The sequence below is a fragment of the Malus domestica genome, chromosome 01 (genome assembly GCF_042453785.1).
Source record: "Malus domestica chromosome 01, GDT2T_hap1".
NCBI lineage: Eukaryota > Viridiplantae > Streptophyta > Magnoliopsida > Rosales > Rosaceae > Malus > Malus domestica.
In genome coordinates, this window is record NC_091661.1 from 27,186,544 (window position 1) to 27,203,876 (window position 17,333).

A 17,333-nucleotide genomic window follows, 5' to 3' on the forward strand; every position below is an offset into this window, starting at 1 on the left:
GCTATGGCAAAAACCCAAGTAGGGACAAAATCCATAGTCTAAGGAAAAATGCGTGAGAAATGCAAAGTCAAAAGAAACGTCTACAGGACGTCATCAGGGATATGACCAGCCCAAGGTGGGTGCCTCGTTAAAACCTAGTTAGGTAGCAAAAACCCAGTGGGAAAAATGCTCCTAATCGTAGGGAAAAAGAGTACATTAAGATCAAGCAAGTATCCAGAAGATACTCCCCCTGAGTTTGACATAATTCCACAGAGAAATAGCAAAGTTACAACTCAGAAAGTTTACGCATACCAATTCCATGAACAAGCTTCTGAAACGTCGCCTTCGGTAATGATTTGGTGAAGAGGTCGGCCAGATTGTCTTGTGATCGGATTTGCGTGACTTCAATCTTCTGATGCTCTTGTTGTTGATGTGTAAAGAAGAACTTCGGCGCAATATGTTTGGTGTTGTCTCCTTTGATGTAACCCTTCTTGAGCTGTTCGATGCAAGCTGCGTTGTCTTCAAAAATCGTCGTCGGGGCATTAACGGCGGGATGAAGATCACAGGAGCTTCGAATATGACCCACTACTGCTCTCAACCAAAAGCATTCCCGAGTTGCTTCATGTAAGGCGAGAATTTCAGCATGGTTAGACGAAGTGGCAACTAAGGTCTGTTTAGTTGACCTCCAAGATATTACGGTGCCTCCAACGGTAAAGACATAACCCGTCTGAGAACGCGCCTTGTGCGGATCAGATAAGTATCCAGCGTCGGCATAACCAACAAGGCGAGAATCAACCCAATGAGCATAGGGTGCGGCATCACTCGAGGATTCGTAGGGATAGAATAAGCCCAAATCCGTAGTACCCTTAAGGTAACGGAAGATGTCTTTCACGCCAGTCCAATGTCTGCGTGTTGGTGCATTGCTGTATCTTGCCAAAAGATTAACAACGAAGAAGATGTCGGGTCTAGTGCATTGAGCTAAGTACAATAAAGCGCCTATCGCACTTAGATAAGGAACTTCAGGCTCCAAAATCTCTTCATCATCCTCCTTCCTTCGGACGGAAAGGATCTCGCTTTGCATCTAGCGTACGAACGACCATAGGAGTACTCGAAGACTTCGCTTTATCCTCATTAAAACGGCACAACACCTTCTGGGTGTAGTTCGATTGATGTACTAGGATTCCATCCGAACAATGCTCTATCTCGAGACCGAGACAGTATCGAGTCTTACCTAGATCTTTCATCTCAAATTCCGACTTCAGGTGCGAAGCAGTTCTCGCGAGCTCTTCAGGAGTTCCGATGAGATTCATGTCATCGACATATACTGCAACAATTGCAAATCCGGAATGTGACTTCTTAATGAACACACAAGGGCATAGTTCGTTATTCACATATCCCTGACTAGTCAAATACTCACTTAAACGGTTATACCACATTCTTCCGGATTGTTTCAAACCGTATAGTGAACGCCTCAGCCGAATTGAGAGCGTGTTCCGGGGTTTGGAAATATTTGAACCAGTCAATGTAAGTCCTTCGGGAACTTTCATATAAATTTCCGTATCAAGATCCCCATAGAGATACGCGGTTACTACGTCCATCAGCTGCATATCCAGTTTTTCGGAAACTACCAAACTGATAAGGTATCGAAAAGTAATCACATCCATAACGGGTGAGTAAGTTTCGTCATAGTCAATCCCGGGGCGTTGTGAGAAACCTTGTGCTACAAGACGAGCTTTGTAACGCACAATTTCGTTCTTCTCATTACGCTTCCGAACGAAAACCCACTTGTAGCCAACGGGCTTCACATGTGGAGGAGTAGGAACTACAGGTCCAAACACCTTACGTTTCGCAAGTGAATCAAGTTCGACTTGGATTGCTTGTTTCCAGTTTGACCAATCAGCTCTACGTCGACATTCATCAACGGAACGCGGTTCAATGTCATCGCTCAACATGATCTCAGTAGCTACTGCAAATGCTAATGCATCGTCAACAATCATCTCATTTCTACGCCACACATCATCTAAGCTAGCATAATAGACCGAAATCTCACGATTCTCGGGAGGAGGATTCGTCTCTTCAAGGACGCTTCCATAATCTAGAATTTCCTCATGAGTTGGGTAAAATGAGTAAGTGATAGTCGGATTCACGGTAGGCTCTTCAGGACCTTGTGCCGTGGTTTTCCTCTTCCGGGGGTGTGAATCCTTTGAACCAAGGGGTCTGCCACGCTTTTGTGTAGGGGCAGATGATTGGCTAGCCGCTAATGTACGTGGATCACCAGAATTGGCGTCCCGGGCTTCCAGGAGGGTAATCCGTCGTACATTTGGTACATCCATCTTTGCAGGCGTATTCGCAGCTGGAATATGTGATCTTGTCACGCGCGCTAGATCGGTGAAAGCATCTGGCATGCTCTGAGCTATGCTCTGGAGATCTAATATGCGCTGCACTTCAGCTTCAGACTGAGCGGTGCGGGGATCTAAATGAGACAAAGTGGGAGTCGTCCACGATAATTCGCGTCGTTCATTAGGAATGTTGACGTTCTTATCTCTCCCTAACGACGGGAAGACTGTCTCATAGAAGTGACAATCCGCGAAACGAGCGGTAAACAGATCGCCTGTCAAAGGTTCTAAGTAACGAATAATCGAAGGAGAATCATATCCGACATAGATTCCCATCCTTCGCTGAGGCCCCATTTTTGTACGTAAGGGCGGCGAGATCAGCACATAGACCGCACAACCAAAAACGCGCTGATGCGATATGTCGGGTTCGCATCCGGTGACCAACTGAAGGGCACTAAATGGTTGTGTCGCAACAGGCCTCAGGCAGACCAACTTTGCTGCGTGCAATATTGCATGGCCCCAAGCAGCGATCGGGAGCTTGGTACGTATGACCAACGATCGAGCAATCATTTGTAAACGCTTAATGAAAGCCTCTGCCAGGCCGTTCTGGGTGTGAACATGGGGTACATGATGTTCAACTTCAACCCCAACCGACATGCAATAGTCATCAAAAGTTTTAGATGTGAATTCTCCAGCATTATCCAATCGAATAGATTTGATCGGATAATCAGGGTGGTGAGCCCTGAGCTTGATAACCTGAGCCAACAGTTTGGAGAATGCAGCGTTCCTTGTGGACAACAAGCACACGTGTGACCAACGTGTAGAAACGTCAACCAAAACCATAAAATATCTAAATGGTCCGCAGGGAGGTTGAATCGGTCCACAAATGTCCCCCTGAATCCGTTGTAGAAAAATGGGAGGATTCGAACGAATCTTGTCATAAGAAGGCTTAGTAATAAGCTTTCCCATAGAACATGTTTGACATGCAATTTCATGGATCGAACCTAAGCTTCGGGTTAGTGGATGCCTGTGTGAAGTTTTGAGGATACGGCGCATCGCTATTCGTCCAGGATGTCCCAAACGATCATGCCAAAGTGTAATTTCGTGCGCGGTCCCTGTGGTAGGGCCGGCCACATAGTGGCATTCTATGGGGCGTATGGTCGTAGTATACAAACCACTCGGGTTATGCTCCATCTTCTCTAGAATACACTTCTGGCCATATTCGTAGGAAGTTACGCACAGAAATTCAACTCCGTTTTCTACGTGGGTTTCAGCGTGGTAATTGTTATCTCTAATGTCCTTGAAACTTAGTAACGTTCTTCCGGAACGTGGAGAATAGAGTGCCTCAGCAATGGTCAAGATTGTACCATTGGACAACATTATACGTGCCTGACCGTATCCTTCGATCAGGTTGGATGGGCCTGAGAGGGTTGTCAGAGGTGCATTCTTAGGTACGAAGTTAGTGAAATAGATGCGTTCACGCAAAACAGTATGCGTGGTTGCACTATCTGCCAGACAACTAACTTTCCCACTAGTCATACCTAGAATGAAAAATTAATTTGAATCGGTCACATGCATAAAAGTTTATAAAAACAAGTATCAATTCAAAATAATTTCATTTATTCAAGGAAAAAACTTAATATCCAAAATAAATCGCCAACTAATAATCCAAAACATAAAGGAAAATTGTTCAAAATCAACCAAAAACAAGGGGGGGTTCGGCCACAAGGTGGAATTCGGCCCCAATTGTCTTATTTTAACTGAAAAATAAGTCTATGTCTAAGAGTCTAATCTTCCATAGGAGTGGTATCCTCCTGAAAATCAGAAACCTCCATCTTTGTAGTCTCCGGTTCGTCCACTTGCAGGAAGTTTGATTCAAACTTCGTACGACGAGAATGATATGCATCCACAACCTTCTTGGGAGCACGGCAAATACGGGACCAATGGTCCTTGGAACCACAACGATAGCACATATCGTCATTCATTGTGGCAGGTGCTTTGCCCTTATTCTTGAAGTTCGGGGCCTTGGGAGCGAGGTTTGGGCGCTTCTGGGCTTTGTTTCCTCCCTTGGATGGGCCTTGGCTCTGTTGACCTTGGTGGGATGGCTTCTGGCCGCCCTTACCACGCCTCTTTTGGCGTTTTGGGTGCTGATTAGTGCTATAATGTGCTTCAGGCACATCAGTAGCCCCAGTAGGTCGAGCTTGATGATTCTTCATCAACAGCTGGTTCTGCTTTTCAGCAAGAAGTAAAACAGAGATCAAATCCGAGAACTTAGTGAACTTCTGAGCTCTATATTGTTGCTGCAGGACAATATTAGAAGCAGAGAAGGTCGAGTAGGTCTTCTCCAGGAGATCCTCTTCAGTCAAAGTTTCATTGCAAAACTTGAGAAGTGATCGGATTCGACAAACTTCAGAATTATATTCATTCACAGACTTAAAGTCTTGGAAGCGCAAGTGCTGCCAGTCGTGTCTTGCTTCAGGCAAGAATATGTCATTTTGGTGATCGAAACGATCAGCCAAAGCGACCCATAATGCACATGGATCCTCCTCAGCAAGGTACTCAGTTTGCAGAGCGTCATGAATATGTCTTCGGATGAAGATCATAGCAGTGGCTTTTTCAGCTTCGCCAACAGGTGCATCCGTTGCTTCTTCAATAGCAGGATGCAAGTTCTTTGCAGTGAGGTGGAGCTTCACATCTTGAACCCACTTGAGGTAGTTCCTTCCAGAAACCTCTAAAGCGGTGAAGTCGAGTTTGTTCAAATTCGACATGGTCCTATCAAAATAGATGGACAAGATGTGGTTAGTGTAATGGAGAAAAATCAATCCATTCACATAGGAGTAGAACATACAGGTTCTAATAGACATGTATTGATTTAATTTTGCATGAAAAACTTCGGGTTTTCATGGGTGATATGTTTAAGTGAAAACTTCGGGTTTTCTAACAAGACATGTGTATAAGAAACTTCGGGTTTCAAAGTAATTATGAACTTCAGGTTCATATATTCCTGCAGGCAAACACAAATATATATGCAAACAAATATGCAAAGAATATATGCAGAAATATTGTATAATGATAAGTGAATTAATTTATTTTTGGTCTTCGGGGCCAAATTAAAGTGTGGGTGAAAATATAAAAAACCCATATTATTTAAAAAAAAATTAAATAATAAAATCTCGGGGCCTAAAAGTATAAGCCAAGAACCCTCGGGTGGGATTACAGGCCCACGGGGTGAGAAGAGGGGAATGGGCTGCTGTGTGCAGCCCTAAAATTATTATTATTTTTTTTCGTTTTTTTTTTTTTTTTTTTTTGTATTCAATTATATTATATGCATGTATAATTTTAATGAATCACATATTTACGTGGATGCATATGCAAATAATAGTTTCAATGCATGTACATATGTAGGATTCAATTCATGACAAATATCAAATTCACATAATTGTAGCAATTTTGATTATGAAGCATACACAATTTATGTAGAATCTAAAATACGTTAAACGTAAAGTTGGGTCATGCATCATGGTGAATGTTCATGCTATCAGGGCTTGCAAAATATCGAGTTAAAAGCCGTTGTTTAGAAAGAACCTGATTGCGTGATGATATAGATGAACTGGTTTGATGCAGAAAAATTATTTCTTCAATTTCGGCTTTCATCTTCAAGCTTGTATCACGTTCAACATAAGAAGAAAAATAAATTGAATCAATAACAATATATGAATTCAATAAAATCAAGATTTAATCAATTAAAAATAATTGAAACGTAATACTCCCTTGATTGTAGACGAATAAATTCTCTTTAAATTCTTCTAAGCACATCGTGAAGAGCGTGCTGATAACGTGTTGTGGTCTATTTTATCTGACAGATGGACTAGGGCCGGCGGCAGAGAGAGAGAGGAGAGAGATGTGTGTTTGTAGATTTGTAGGGGAATGTGTGTGTTGTTATCCCTCCTACATTGTGCCTTTATTTATAGTAGTAAAGGGAGAGAAGATATTCCTTCTCCTCCAAGTAATACAAGTTGTAATAGGAAAGGATAACTAGAATCAAATCTTATCTAGGATTTACACAATCATACTTAAACTAGGAATGTTTACAACACATGTAAATATTGTGACTAATTGAGACGAGAAAGAACCTTATAAATATCAGTTCAAAGACCAAAACACCTAATTGGGCTAATTTTCAATAAAAAAAAGTTTTTAATCTTAAAATGGTTATTAAGATTGTCATTACTATTTACTTTAATCATTGATATTGCCAACCGTCAACTATTTTGGTCATGCCATAAAAAATCTCCATTCAATTGAGGGTATTTTTGTAAAATCAACATTTTCACTTGAATTTGTGGTTTTTTCAATTTAACTGAGATTTTTTTACAAAAGAACCAAAATGACGATGAACAATCTCATAGTCACATTTGTTGATTTTAAGGGGGGTGTATTCAATTGAGATTTTGAGGGATTTTAATTCTTTTAATGAATCCATGGGTATTCAATTAGGATTTTAAGTGATTCTCTGTAATTCAATGTGTATTCAATCAGAATTTTAAGATAATTTATTAAAATCCTTAGAAATCCGGGTGTATTCAATTATAATTTTAAAAATGTTTATAACATTCCAGGTGTATTCAATTAGAATTTGAATTTAAAGAATTTAGAAAAGTTGAGGAATTAGAGGAAATTAGAGAGATTTTGTAGTGTATTTTAAGCATCCACAAATCTCACCTCTCCCCATGAGATTTCAAGGGAATTGAATCAAAATTTTACATGAACTCTCTACAAATCAGTTAAATTTCATAAAAATTTATAGATTTATAAATCCATTAAAATCTTTTAAATTCCTAATTGAATACACATCCTAAATCTTGGTGACCCAAGGGAAGAGTTATAACAATCGCATGACTATTTCGGCTAGAACAAACCTTAAAAAATTAAAACTAAATAGAGAGGGGAAAGGAAATAAAAAGAAAAAATCTAAAATAAAATAAAAAGTGGAAAAACAGACGTCTCCTTGTCGTCTCCTCTCGCCTCGTCTGGTGCGGATGGCCAGTTTCGGATCGAAATTCAGCAATCGACTCTCAAACTATGAATCTAATTTCGTCTCCTTCCTGCTGTTCTCCTCCACTCCCCTCCTCTCTCTTTCTCCCATGCATATAATTAATTAATTCGATTAGTCATTTTTTGTTTATAGAACATCTGCGGCTCGAAGAAAGATTCAATTTTTTGCTGATCACTGACGATGTAGCAACTGTAAGTTTGTGAAAATTCGTAATTTTGGTTATTGATTGCTGGAATATGATCCTATCTGAAAATCAAGCTGTCCAGATTTACTTGATCATGATCTTCTCATTGCTTTTACTGTGAAAAGATGGATAATTTATTGCAAAATGTGCTTAATTTATTGGTGATCTGCTAGGTTTTAAATCCAATTAGTTTAATCTGGTAATGGGTATTGGAGATTTTCTTTAAAGGATGATAATTTATATAGAATTTGTAAGTTTTATCTCTTTCGGGTTACTTTTTGTTTCGAATTAGTTGGATTTAGCATTCTTCACAATGTTGATTTGATATTGTTATTCAGTTTTTATACTTTCTGTTTGACATTGTTGCTCCTGATGAGTAATTGGTCATCTCCTCTCAGCTTTAGTAACTGATATAAACAGCTTTTCTTGTATTTGAAGAATTTAGCATTGAATTTTTTATTTTTTATTTATTGGAATGGCAGAGTTGATATTGTGGTTATCCATCTTTGATTCGGGGTTATCTGTCGTGTCGCATGATTTTTGATTGTGGAAGTGGGTTGTAACTTGTAAGTGAGCCTGATTCCGACATGAGTTCAACAGTGTCAACATCTCGAGGAATACATTCACCTGCAAGGCTTGCCATGCACGAATCACCGGATTCTGGGGCTTCTGGTTCTTTTAGCCCGCTTGAACCAGACACTAATGACAGTGAAACGGAGTTGCTCTCACTGTTTTGGAATCAAGACAACGGTTGCTTCTCTGCCGGCACAAGCAATGGATTTCGCATCTACAACTGCGAGCCTTTCAAAGAAACTTTTAGACGTGATTTGAAAAGTGGGGGATTCAAAATTGTGGAGATGCTATTCCGATGCAACATTCTTGTACTTGTTGGTAGCGGGGACAATTCACAATATCCGCCTAACAAGGTTATGATTTGGAATGATCATCAGAGCCGATGTATTGGTGAATTTTCATTCAGGTCTGAGGTTTGTGCAGTAAAGTTAAGGCGCGATCGCATAGTAGTTGTTCTTGAGCACAAGATATATGCTTATAACTTTATGGATATGAAGCTGCTGCATCAGATTGAGACTGTAGCAAATCCTAGGGGATTGTGCTGCCTTTCACACCATCCAAATACATCTGTGCTGGCTTGCCCAGGCCTTCAAAGAGGACAAGTTCGAATTGAGCATTTTGGGCTGAACGTGACGAAGTTAATCAATGCTCATGATTCTCATATTGCATGCTTCTCCCTGACAATGGACGGGCTGCTTCTTGCAACTGCTAGTAATAAGGGTACTTTGATAAGAATATTCAACACAATGGATGGGACTCATTTACAAGAGGTAGCATATTGCATGTGAACTTTTAGTAATATGTTATGGTTGTTCTTCAAGTTTATGATGAATGGGTTCAGATTCTGTATGACAAAATGAATTTTTTAAACTAGCATGCTGTGAATTACCGAATAGAAGAACAAAGTTCATTTGTATTTATATATTAGTCTATTGCCTTTCTGTAGGTACGCAGAGGAGTGGATAGAGCAGAAATTTACAGTATTGCTCTCTCCCCAAATGTCCAGTGGTTGGCAGCATCAAGTGACAAGGGTACCGTGCATATATTCAGCCTCAGAGTTAGAGTACTCGGGGAGGATTTATCCGCTCATAATTCTGCTCAAGGGCCAGCAATGTTTCAGCAGAACTCTTCAAATTCCCCGGATCCTCTTATTTCTCCAAACACCAGTGCCAATTCTAGTTCATCATTGTCTTTCATGAGAGGTAATAAAATTGTGCTCAAAATTTATTTTCAAGACTACCATGTGTCATCTGCTTGGATACTACGTGTCTACGTGTTAAAGTGTGTAAGGGACTTTGGTTTGGATTTCTCCGTAACTTCTTGCCCTTGAACGGTTTTAAGTGTTTTCTTCTAAAACTAATCTTTTGGACAATTGCAGGGGTTTTACCAAAATATTTTAGCTCCGAATGGTCATTTGCTCAGTTCCACTTGCCAGAAGACACTCAATTCATTACCGCATTTGGTTCTCAAAACAGTGTCATCATTGTTGGCATGGATGGGAGGTATGCTCTCTCTTTGTGTGTGCATGTATGTGTTTCTATTTGTCCTTGCATTTTCCGCTGGCCTAAAATAGTTGAAATATTCGAGTAATTATTCCTCAACGGTTCATCTAGGCCCATGATTGAAATTATAAGTTATTCCTCAACAGTTCATCTAGGTCTGTGATTGAAATTATAAGTAGTTTTTGTTTCGTAATGAAGATTACTTAAAATCGATCCCCCTTAAGTTTTCCCCTTTTTTTTTTTACCAATTCATTTGTCCCCTTAAGTGTTTTCTTCACTTGGTGTGATGGCAAGTGCCTTCGCCCATGAGCGATAGGTCTCGGGTTCGAGACTTGGGAGCAGCCTCTCCATAAATGGGGGTAAGGCTAGCTGACATTCACCTCTCCCAGACCCTGCGTAAAGCGGGAGCCTTGTGCACTGGGTACGACCTTTTTTATTTGTCTCCCACCCCTGCTTCACTGATTTTTTTTCTTCTTCTGGTTTATCAGTTTCCACAAATGCAGTTTTGATCCAGTGAATGGAGGTGAGATGGTGCAGCAGGAATATGTACGCTTTCTAAAAACCGAAAGCAGGCCAAGATAGAATTTCGAATGATTCATTCAACCATACATTCTTTCATCCCTTGTAAATATTGATTCGGAATCTCTGTTGGATGTAAATATTTGGAAGAGTTATGTTCCTTTTCACCGCATCTCGTAAAATAAAGCAATCTTTATAGCTACATTGCCAGAAGCAAAACCTGTCCCATAAATTGCTAGGATTATCAATCATAACAGTGTTGTTTCAGCTTCAGAAACGGCACAATACATTGAAACCGAAACAATCTGGTTTCTCGAACAATCTTGATCGTGCATTTTGTCCAAATGTTCCAAGTTCTGGCTTGAAAAATCTCAGTCCAATACAATGGTTGTATGGGAAATCCTTGTATATTGAAGAATAATACAATATCTGTAAAACCCCTTCCATTACAGATCGCTGTTTGGATGTTTAATAGTTGTAATTAAAAAGCAACCAACAAATGTTCATTTCATAATCTGAAGCTAATTACAATCATGGTCAGAAAGGAGGATCAGTTGATATGGTAAGACTAGCATCTTGTAAGCCAGAAGGAACATCGAATCCTGACATGAAGTCATCACCAAAGATCACAGCACCTGCCGCCAGCGCTCCAGCACCGATTCCCATTCCAACACCAGCTGCTCCTCTACGGCCCGGCGGTGCTCCAGATGCTGGCATATTGATATATGTCTCCTGCATTCGATCTGTTCTCGGGATAAAAGTAGGTATGTAGCCAACATTAGAAGGCGGGGGAGGCGGTGATGGAGTTCTAGGCGGCTGATAGCTCGGCCCGCCTGCTGGTGGGTAGCTTGGCCCCCCTGCTGGTGGGTAGCTTGGCCCCCCTGCTGGGGGGTAGCTTGGTCTGTTTGCTGGCAGGTAGTTTGGTCCGCCTGCGGGCGGGTAACTGGTTGCGCTGGCTGGTGGGTAACTTGGTCCGACTGCAGATGGATTGGAATAGTTTGGAGGGAAAGGCATTGGTTGTGCATATGGGGAGTTGATACGGAATTGATCTTCCGGCCTTTGTTGTCGAGCTACAGGTCGTATCGCTGGTGCAGATCCGTCTCCGGTAGCCAAGGTGATAGTAATGCTGTTATCCATAGGTCCTCCTTCACTGCCTAAAAACAGAATTGAAGTCGATAACCACATCACATTCGAAACTCAATTTATACAAGATCTTTCGAAGTTTTTCGATGAATTATGAATACCTGTGTACGAGCTTCGAGCTTCCATATCCTCAGAAATACGTATTGAGACATCGACGAACCCTTGAGGTTTGTTGGAATTCTTTTTCCGCAACTGGTAGCTCCCAACTTCTTCAGCTCCATGCCTCGGAGCCTCAGAGTTCTTGTTATGCTTAGCCAGAAACTCTCTCAGGACAATAGTTGCCGTCCCCTGAAGCTTTTCCCGGAGGAAGATAGGCTCTCTGCTGTACACCTCAACGTGCAGCGCCAGATCCTGCAAGTCCGCCTCCGAGCCCTCAATCAAGGTAGCAAACTTGGTTCTCCACACCGGATTCTCATTTCCAGAAGCATCAATCTTGGTGCAGTACTTGTTATTCGGATTAGTCCACCCAACAGCATACCACTGGAGCTTCCACAACGAAGACGAACGCCTGAGCCCTCGGGCGGATATCAAGCACACTTCAACCCAGAGCTTCCCCATGCCAGGCTAGTTGAAGGAAAGGGAGGAGCTGAGAGACAACTTTCTTGAAGAAAAAGAAGGGAAGCTGTTTAAGCATTATCTAAACTGCTACTTTACTTTGGAGGTGAGATAACTTTTATACCGTACCGACATTGTGGGGTAACGATAACCCCTTTTGTCAAACTTCTTTTCCCAGCCAAAAGTGCTTCACAGATGGGCAGGAATCGGTAATTAACAATACAAAAAACACACATGACGAATTGAGCATGTAATAAAGTTAAAAACAATATCGGCGTTGTTAGAGTAGGGCTCAACGGATCCACCGATCCAAAAATCCAACATGATATCAGAGCCAGGTTTGAGCCTCTGCAAGCCAATGAGCTTGTCACCAAGAAGGAAACAAGCTAGGACTCTTAATAGAGAGCCGACCTCTGAGTTCCATTGAAAACAAGTCTGGACTCTTAACATAGAGCCGATCTCTGAGTTTCAATTGCTAATGTGTGGATCTTCATGTGTGAACCACTAAATGGGGTTACACGTGAGGGGGAGTGTTGGAATCCCACATCGACGGGTGCAAAAGAAAACAATGGGTTTAAATATGATTGCCTCGAGGCATTTTGTGATTAAATCTCACACCTGACGGATTGCTCAATTCTAACTCATATCCTAAAAAATCCAACAAATATGACTTTGAAGGCTATCTGTAACAATGAGACTATTAGTCTTACAGGTAGACTAGCTTACTCCCTCCCTCCTTCAAGAGAAGAGTCCATTTTGGGTCTCGAATGTCGATGCTTCAGCCAAGGGTATATCGAGGCTGGGGTTGACGATTTCTTGGTCTTCTTGCATTCTAAGGTATTTAAAAGGGGTGGAACTTGCAATAGCTTTCGACCGGCATGTTTATTCATCTGTTGATTGCCTTCAGGATCAGTTGGAACACTACATATATACATCATTGCAATGGAGGCCAAAATGACATCCCCAAAGCCACACCCTTAGAAGAATGACCTGAAATTAAGATTTACAGCAGATATATTTTCACCAACTTGAGGCTTTTCGGCATTCAAACGAGATTGGTATAATTTGTTACCTCTCATCTTCTGAGCAAAGGGCTGCTATGTCGTATAGATGTCTCTACTTGTGAGTATTCTGCACAAGTAATGGAAAGCTTTTTTCTCATTTGAGCGTCTAATCCACATAGGAAATTGGTTGTAAGAGAGGTTTACAGTATGCAACTGCGAAGATATGTTCCAAAACCAAGTCGGTGGTATCTGAAATTCCTGTATTGGGTAGGATTAGAACCACCAATTGCGTTTGATTCTGATTCCACATAGGAAATTCAGGCCCTGGATGCCAATAATCCAACCATAAACGCCGAAGTTGGAAAGGAGAAATCCAGTCTCGACTAGTTTTCAAAGTCTAGTAAACGGTATCGTCCTCCATCTTGCTCAACTATTCGCAGTACCATCCTATCTGCACTAAAATTCTTGTTCAATGGTGGTCCGCAAATTTCATTGCCGATAAAGCCAGACAAATCAAGACTTTGAAGCCGAGTGCTTATTAGAATTTCTCCAGTCAAAATGTTGTAGGACTCAGAAATTTCAAACTCCTCATGCTTTGTGCAATTTCTCCCTGAACCATTCAAAATGTGGTCAGCAATGAAGATTTGAATGGTTCACTAATTCAACACCATTAGAGGTGAAAACAATGCTTTCAGCTTAATCAAATTTTACTTTTATCATCATAAAAGTGGATAATCACCAAATTAATCTTCTGAGTTCTGGCTGGGAACTGGCAAATAACAATAGAAGTGCTTGTTTGAACATCGTAAGTGCTAGTTTTTCGCCAATGCCATGCGCAGATTTCCGTTGCATAAACCAACACTCAAAATTCAGGAATGGTTGCAAAGTTGGAAACCTGGTCATCAGTAGTATGTTTGACAGCTCTAATCGGCATCGCCATGAATTTATGTTGTATAACTTATATGACTCAAGTACGTGATGGGGATGAATACCTGAGACATCTCTATATCGATGTTCAAACGGAAACTTGGTGCAACGAAAATTTGAAAACAATGCTTTCAGGTCATATCAAAGTGAATAGATTGTGTCATTGTAATTCTCGTTGTAACATTTGTAACATTTGCGACAAAATCACAACCAAGCAAAAAGAACAGCATTGTGTCAAAATTATTCAACAATTACACCATAAATTTTTCCTACGATACTATTTAGGAATCTTAAGATAACATTGCTCAATGGCGTGTCTACCAGCAACAAACCAAGTAAAGTCCAAAAACCGAACATGAATCCCAATCCCAAGCTAACATAGAACCACTTGTCTTCAAGCAAATTGTATTCTCTGTCTTTCTCAACTGCTGCCGGTATCACCCGAGTTGCACTGCAATCGTCAAGTGGAGCACCACAGAGTTCATTGCCGATAAAGCTGGACGGATCAAGGCTCTGGAGCTGAGTGCTTTCTGGAATCTGTCCCATCAAATTGTTGTCGGACAAGTTTAAGTGACTCAAGAATGTCAAACTCCTCATGCTTTGAGGAATTTCTCCATCAAGCTGGTTCATCGAAAAGTCAAGAGATTCAATTCGTCTCAAGTTTCCAACCTTTGAAGGGATTCCTCCAGTCAAAAGATTTTTTGATAAGTTCAGTGTTCGTAAATGGAGTAGGCTGGTCAGTTCCTCAGGGATCTCTCCGGATATAATGTTGTTCGAAAGGTCCATGCTAGTTACCAATCCAAGAATTTCGCGATATTCCATTTTTCTACCCTTGGTCACCAGGATTGCTTCGACTAGGTACCTCCCATAAGAAAAAATGTCAAACAACAAAATATTCGGACTGTTTGAATTTGACAAGGTGGCCATGGCACTAAAATTGTGGAAGCATCTTGGTATTGTCCCTGAAAGATTGTTATCCGCTAGGTCCAAGATTTGGAGATTTATGAGATTACAGAGTTCATGAGGAATGTCTCCATGAAGCTTGTTCGAACGGAAGTTCAAAAGCATCAAATTTGAGAGGCTTTTCCCTATCCACATTGGCAAGCTTCCGATAAACTTATTCCCACCAAGGTCAACAACAGACAACTCGGTACAGTTCTGTAGGGACAGAGGTAATTCTCCGGATAGTTGATTATTGAGCAACTGCAATGATTTGAGGTTGAACAAGTATCCAATGGAGCTTGGAATGTACCCAGTTAAATTGTTGCTTTCCAAATTTAAGACCGCCAACTTTTGCCAATTCATCCAACAATCAGGAATTTTTCCGGTGAGAAGATTTTTTCCAAGATTGAGAAGATAGAGTTCTTTTGGTTCGTCCACACTATCACAAAAGAAGCGGGAGACAGATCCGGAAAAGGATGAATTGGAAAGATCTAGCATATAAACTGTGGAGGGAAGCAAAGGTAATGAACCATTGAACCGGTTAGAACCCATGTCGATCACTAATGAAGGGCCAACCACCATATCTTGAACCTCTCCACACAATTGATTGTGAGAGATATTCAAATAAAGTAATTGGAAGATAAGTTCCAAAACCAAGTTGGAATTGCACCCGAAATCCCTGTATTCGACAAGCTTAGAGACCAAACTTGAGTTTGTGATCGAAGCCAGTTAGGCAATTCAGGCCCCAAATGCCAAGAATCTAGGTATAACTGGTGAAGTTGAAAAGGAGGAAGCCATTTTTTACTAGTATTCAGAATGAATGAGTTTCCTTTTGCATTGAACTCCAGCAGTCTTGTGAGCCTAGTAAAATGGACTTCAGACACCACGCCTTCTAATGAATTATATGACACATCCAAATTCGTAAGAAATTCGAGCTGACCAATAATTTCTGGAAGTGTCCCATTGAATTGATTGTCAGAGATGTCTAGGTTAACTAGGAATGACAAATTCCCTAGTGACACTGGAACGGGACCTGATATTGAATTACCAGAAAGATCAAGGTTGCTTAAACTTTTAAAATCTCCTATCTTCTCTGTCAAATGACCAGAAAGATTGCAATAACTCAACGACAAAGACTTCATTTTAGCTGAAGCACACACACCGGACAAACTGTCGATGATTTCTGATACCTTTCCAACTGTGAAGTTGTTCATCGACAGATCAAGATCCATCAACTTACAAAGCTTTTCCAATGACTTTGGGATTTTCCCTTCCAGCTGATTATTATCCAACCGAAGGCTAACAATGGATGTCAATTTTCCAACGGAGCTTGAAATTTCACCCTGCAAGTGATTGCTAGAAAGAAACAAGGACTCGAGATTGCTAAAACTGTACAGCCATTCAGGTATAGTACAATTGAAGAGGTTCGACTCGAGATTAAGAACTTTAAGACCAGTCATGTTTAGAATACCATGTGGAATTGGTCCTTCAAGAGAATTGTATCCTAGATTCAAAGAAGCAAGGTCTTTATGGTTGAACAGCCATTTGGGTATCGGAAGACTAAGATTGTTCAACGAGAAATCAATTTCCCTGAGAGAGCTGATGTTTTGTGGATAGTTTGGGATTGGACCCCGGAAACCACAGTTACCGAGGGAAAGAGAAACTAGATTTTCAAGACTGAAAACCCATTTGGGAATCGAAGAAGCAAACATGTTTGCAGAAAGATCGAGAATGGCAAGCGAAGTAAAATTAATTGAAGGCAGAGGTGGAATGTGATCAAGTCTGCAGTCGAACATATGCAACTCTTTCAAAGAGGGGAGCATGTTTGTGACTTGCAACCAGTCGGATGCTTTGCTAAGATCAACAGAGTTCATGTCCAGGTGTTCCAAATGAGAGAGACCAGAAATCCATTGAAGGTTCTCAGCCTTAAGCATGTAATTACTGAGAGAGAGGTAGCGTAGACTCGAGAGATTTCCCAACTGATGAGGAATTATTCCTGCGAATCCTGCTTTTGAGAGGTTAAGATATCTTAAACTTCTAAGAGAACCAAAGAACTTTGGAACCTGTGCTTCTTGAAAATCATTGTTGCTTAAGTCCAAGTAGTTGAGATGCTTTAAATTGAGCAAAGAATGACTTACCTTGCCACCCAAGGAAGAGTTGAAATTCAATGAAGGGTTGGAATTACCAAGATGAAGCTTGCGGATGTGACCAGTTAAGTCATCGCAGATAACTCCGGTCCAAGTACAACAGTCGGAATCTTCTTCATCAACCCACGAAGAAAGCCGATTTGCAGGGTCCTTGAGATCTTGCTTGAACATCAAAAGGGATTGCTTTTCGTTTTCTTTGCAAAGCGAAGTCCAGCCCAGATTTTCATTGCAGGAACCAAAACTAATTGAAATGGTTGCAATAGCTAGAGCCCTGATTAGAAGTAAAACAACTATCATGGTTATGTCCATAAAGTTTTAGTTTATGAATTAGATGATGTGCGCGCGTGTGTATATATATACATATACATACACAATGGCAGACAGTCAGACTTGTTGAACCTTTGACAATGTTGAAAGGTTGAAAATTCATGCAGAAATAATCAAAGCTTTGATTATTTTATTTTTT

General features: G+C 40.8%; 2 protein-coding genes and 1 pseudogene across 2 annotated transcripts; 1 reads left to right on the top strand and 2 right to left on the bottom strand.

Moving 5' to 3' along the window:
• Positions 1–7,274: 7,274 nt before the first annotated feature.
• LOC103438484 (autophagy-related protein 18c-like) lies at positions 7,275–10,351 on the top strand. Its single transcript, XM_008377026.4, has 5 exons — positions 7,275–7,562; positions 8,038–8,898; positions 9,075–9,330; positions 9,507–9,630; positions 10,119–10,351. The coding sequence occupies exons 2-5, from the start codon at positions 8,143–8,145 to the stop codon at positions 10,210–10,212; spliced, it is 1,230 nt and encodes a 409-aa protein (XP_008375248.2). The 5' UTR covers positions 7,275–7,562; positions 8,038–8,142; the 3' UTR covers positions 10,213–10,351.
• Positions 10,352–10,537: 186 nt separating this feature from the next.
• LOC103410258 (protein SRC2 homolog) lies at positions 10,538–11,981 on the bottom strand. The gene is made up of 2 exons (XM_008348991.4): positions 11,394–11,981; positions 10,538–11,303 (listed from the first exon to the last, which is right to left on the bottom strand). Exons 1-2 carry the CDS (start codon positions 11,848–11,850, stop codon positions 10,687–10,689), a joined length of 1,074 nt encoding a protein of 357 aa, XP_008347213.2. The 5' UTR covers positions 11,851–11,981; the 3' UTR covers positions 10,538–10,686.
• Positions 11,982–14,000: 2,019 nt separating this feature from the next.
• LOC103417809 (receptor-like protein EIX1) lies at positions 14,001–17,176 on the bottom strand (annotated as a pseudogene).
• Between the last annotated feature and the right edge of the window lie 157 nt (positions 17,177–17,333).

What these genes read in the sequence shown, in the direction of transcription:
- LOC103438484 (XM_008377026.4), top strand. Translation starts at nt 8,143, where the DNA reads ATGAGTTCAACAGTGTCAACATCTCGAGGAATACATTCACCTGCAAGG. An exon ending in ATCATTGTCTTTCATGAGAG is followed by an intron (nt 9,331 to 9,506) that starts GTAATAAAATTG and finishes GGACAATTGCAG; the next exon opens with GGGTTTTACCAAAATATTTT. An exon ending in ATTGTTGGCATGGATGGGAG is followed by an intron (nt 9,631 to 10,118) that starts GTATGCTCTCTC and finishes CTGGTTTATCAG; the next exon opens with TTTCCACAAATGCAGTTTTG.
- LOC103410258 (XM_008348991.4), bottom strand. Translation starts at nt 11,850, where the DNA reads ATGGGGAAGCTCTGGGTTGAAGTGTGCTTGATATCCGCCCGAGGGCTC. An exon ending in AGCTCGAAGCTCGTACACAG is followed by an intron (nt 11,304 to 11,393) that starts GTATTCATAATT and finishes TTCTGTTTTTAG; the next exon opens with GCAGTGAAGGAGGACCTATG.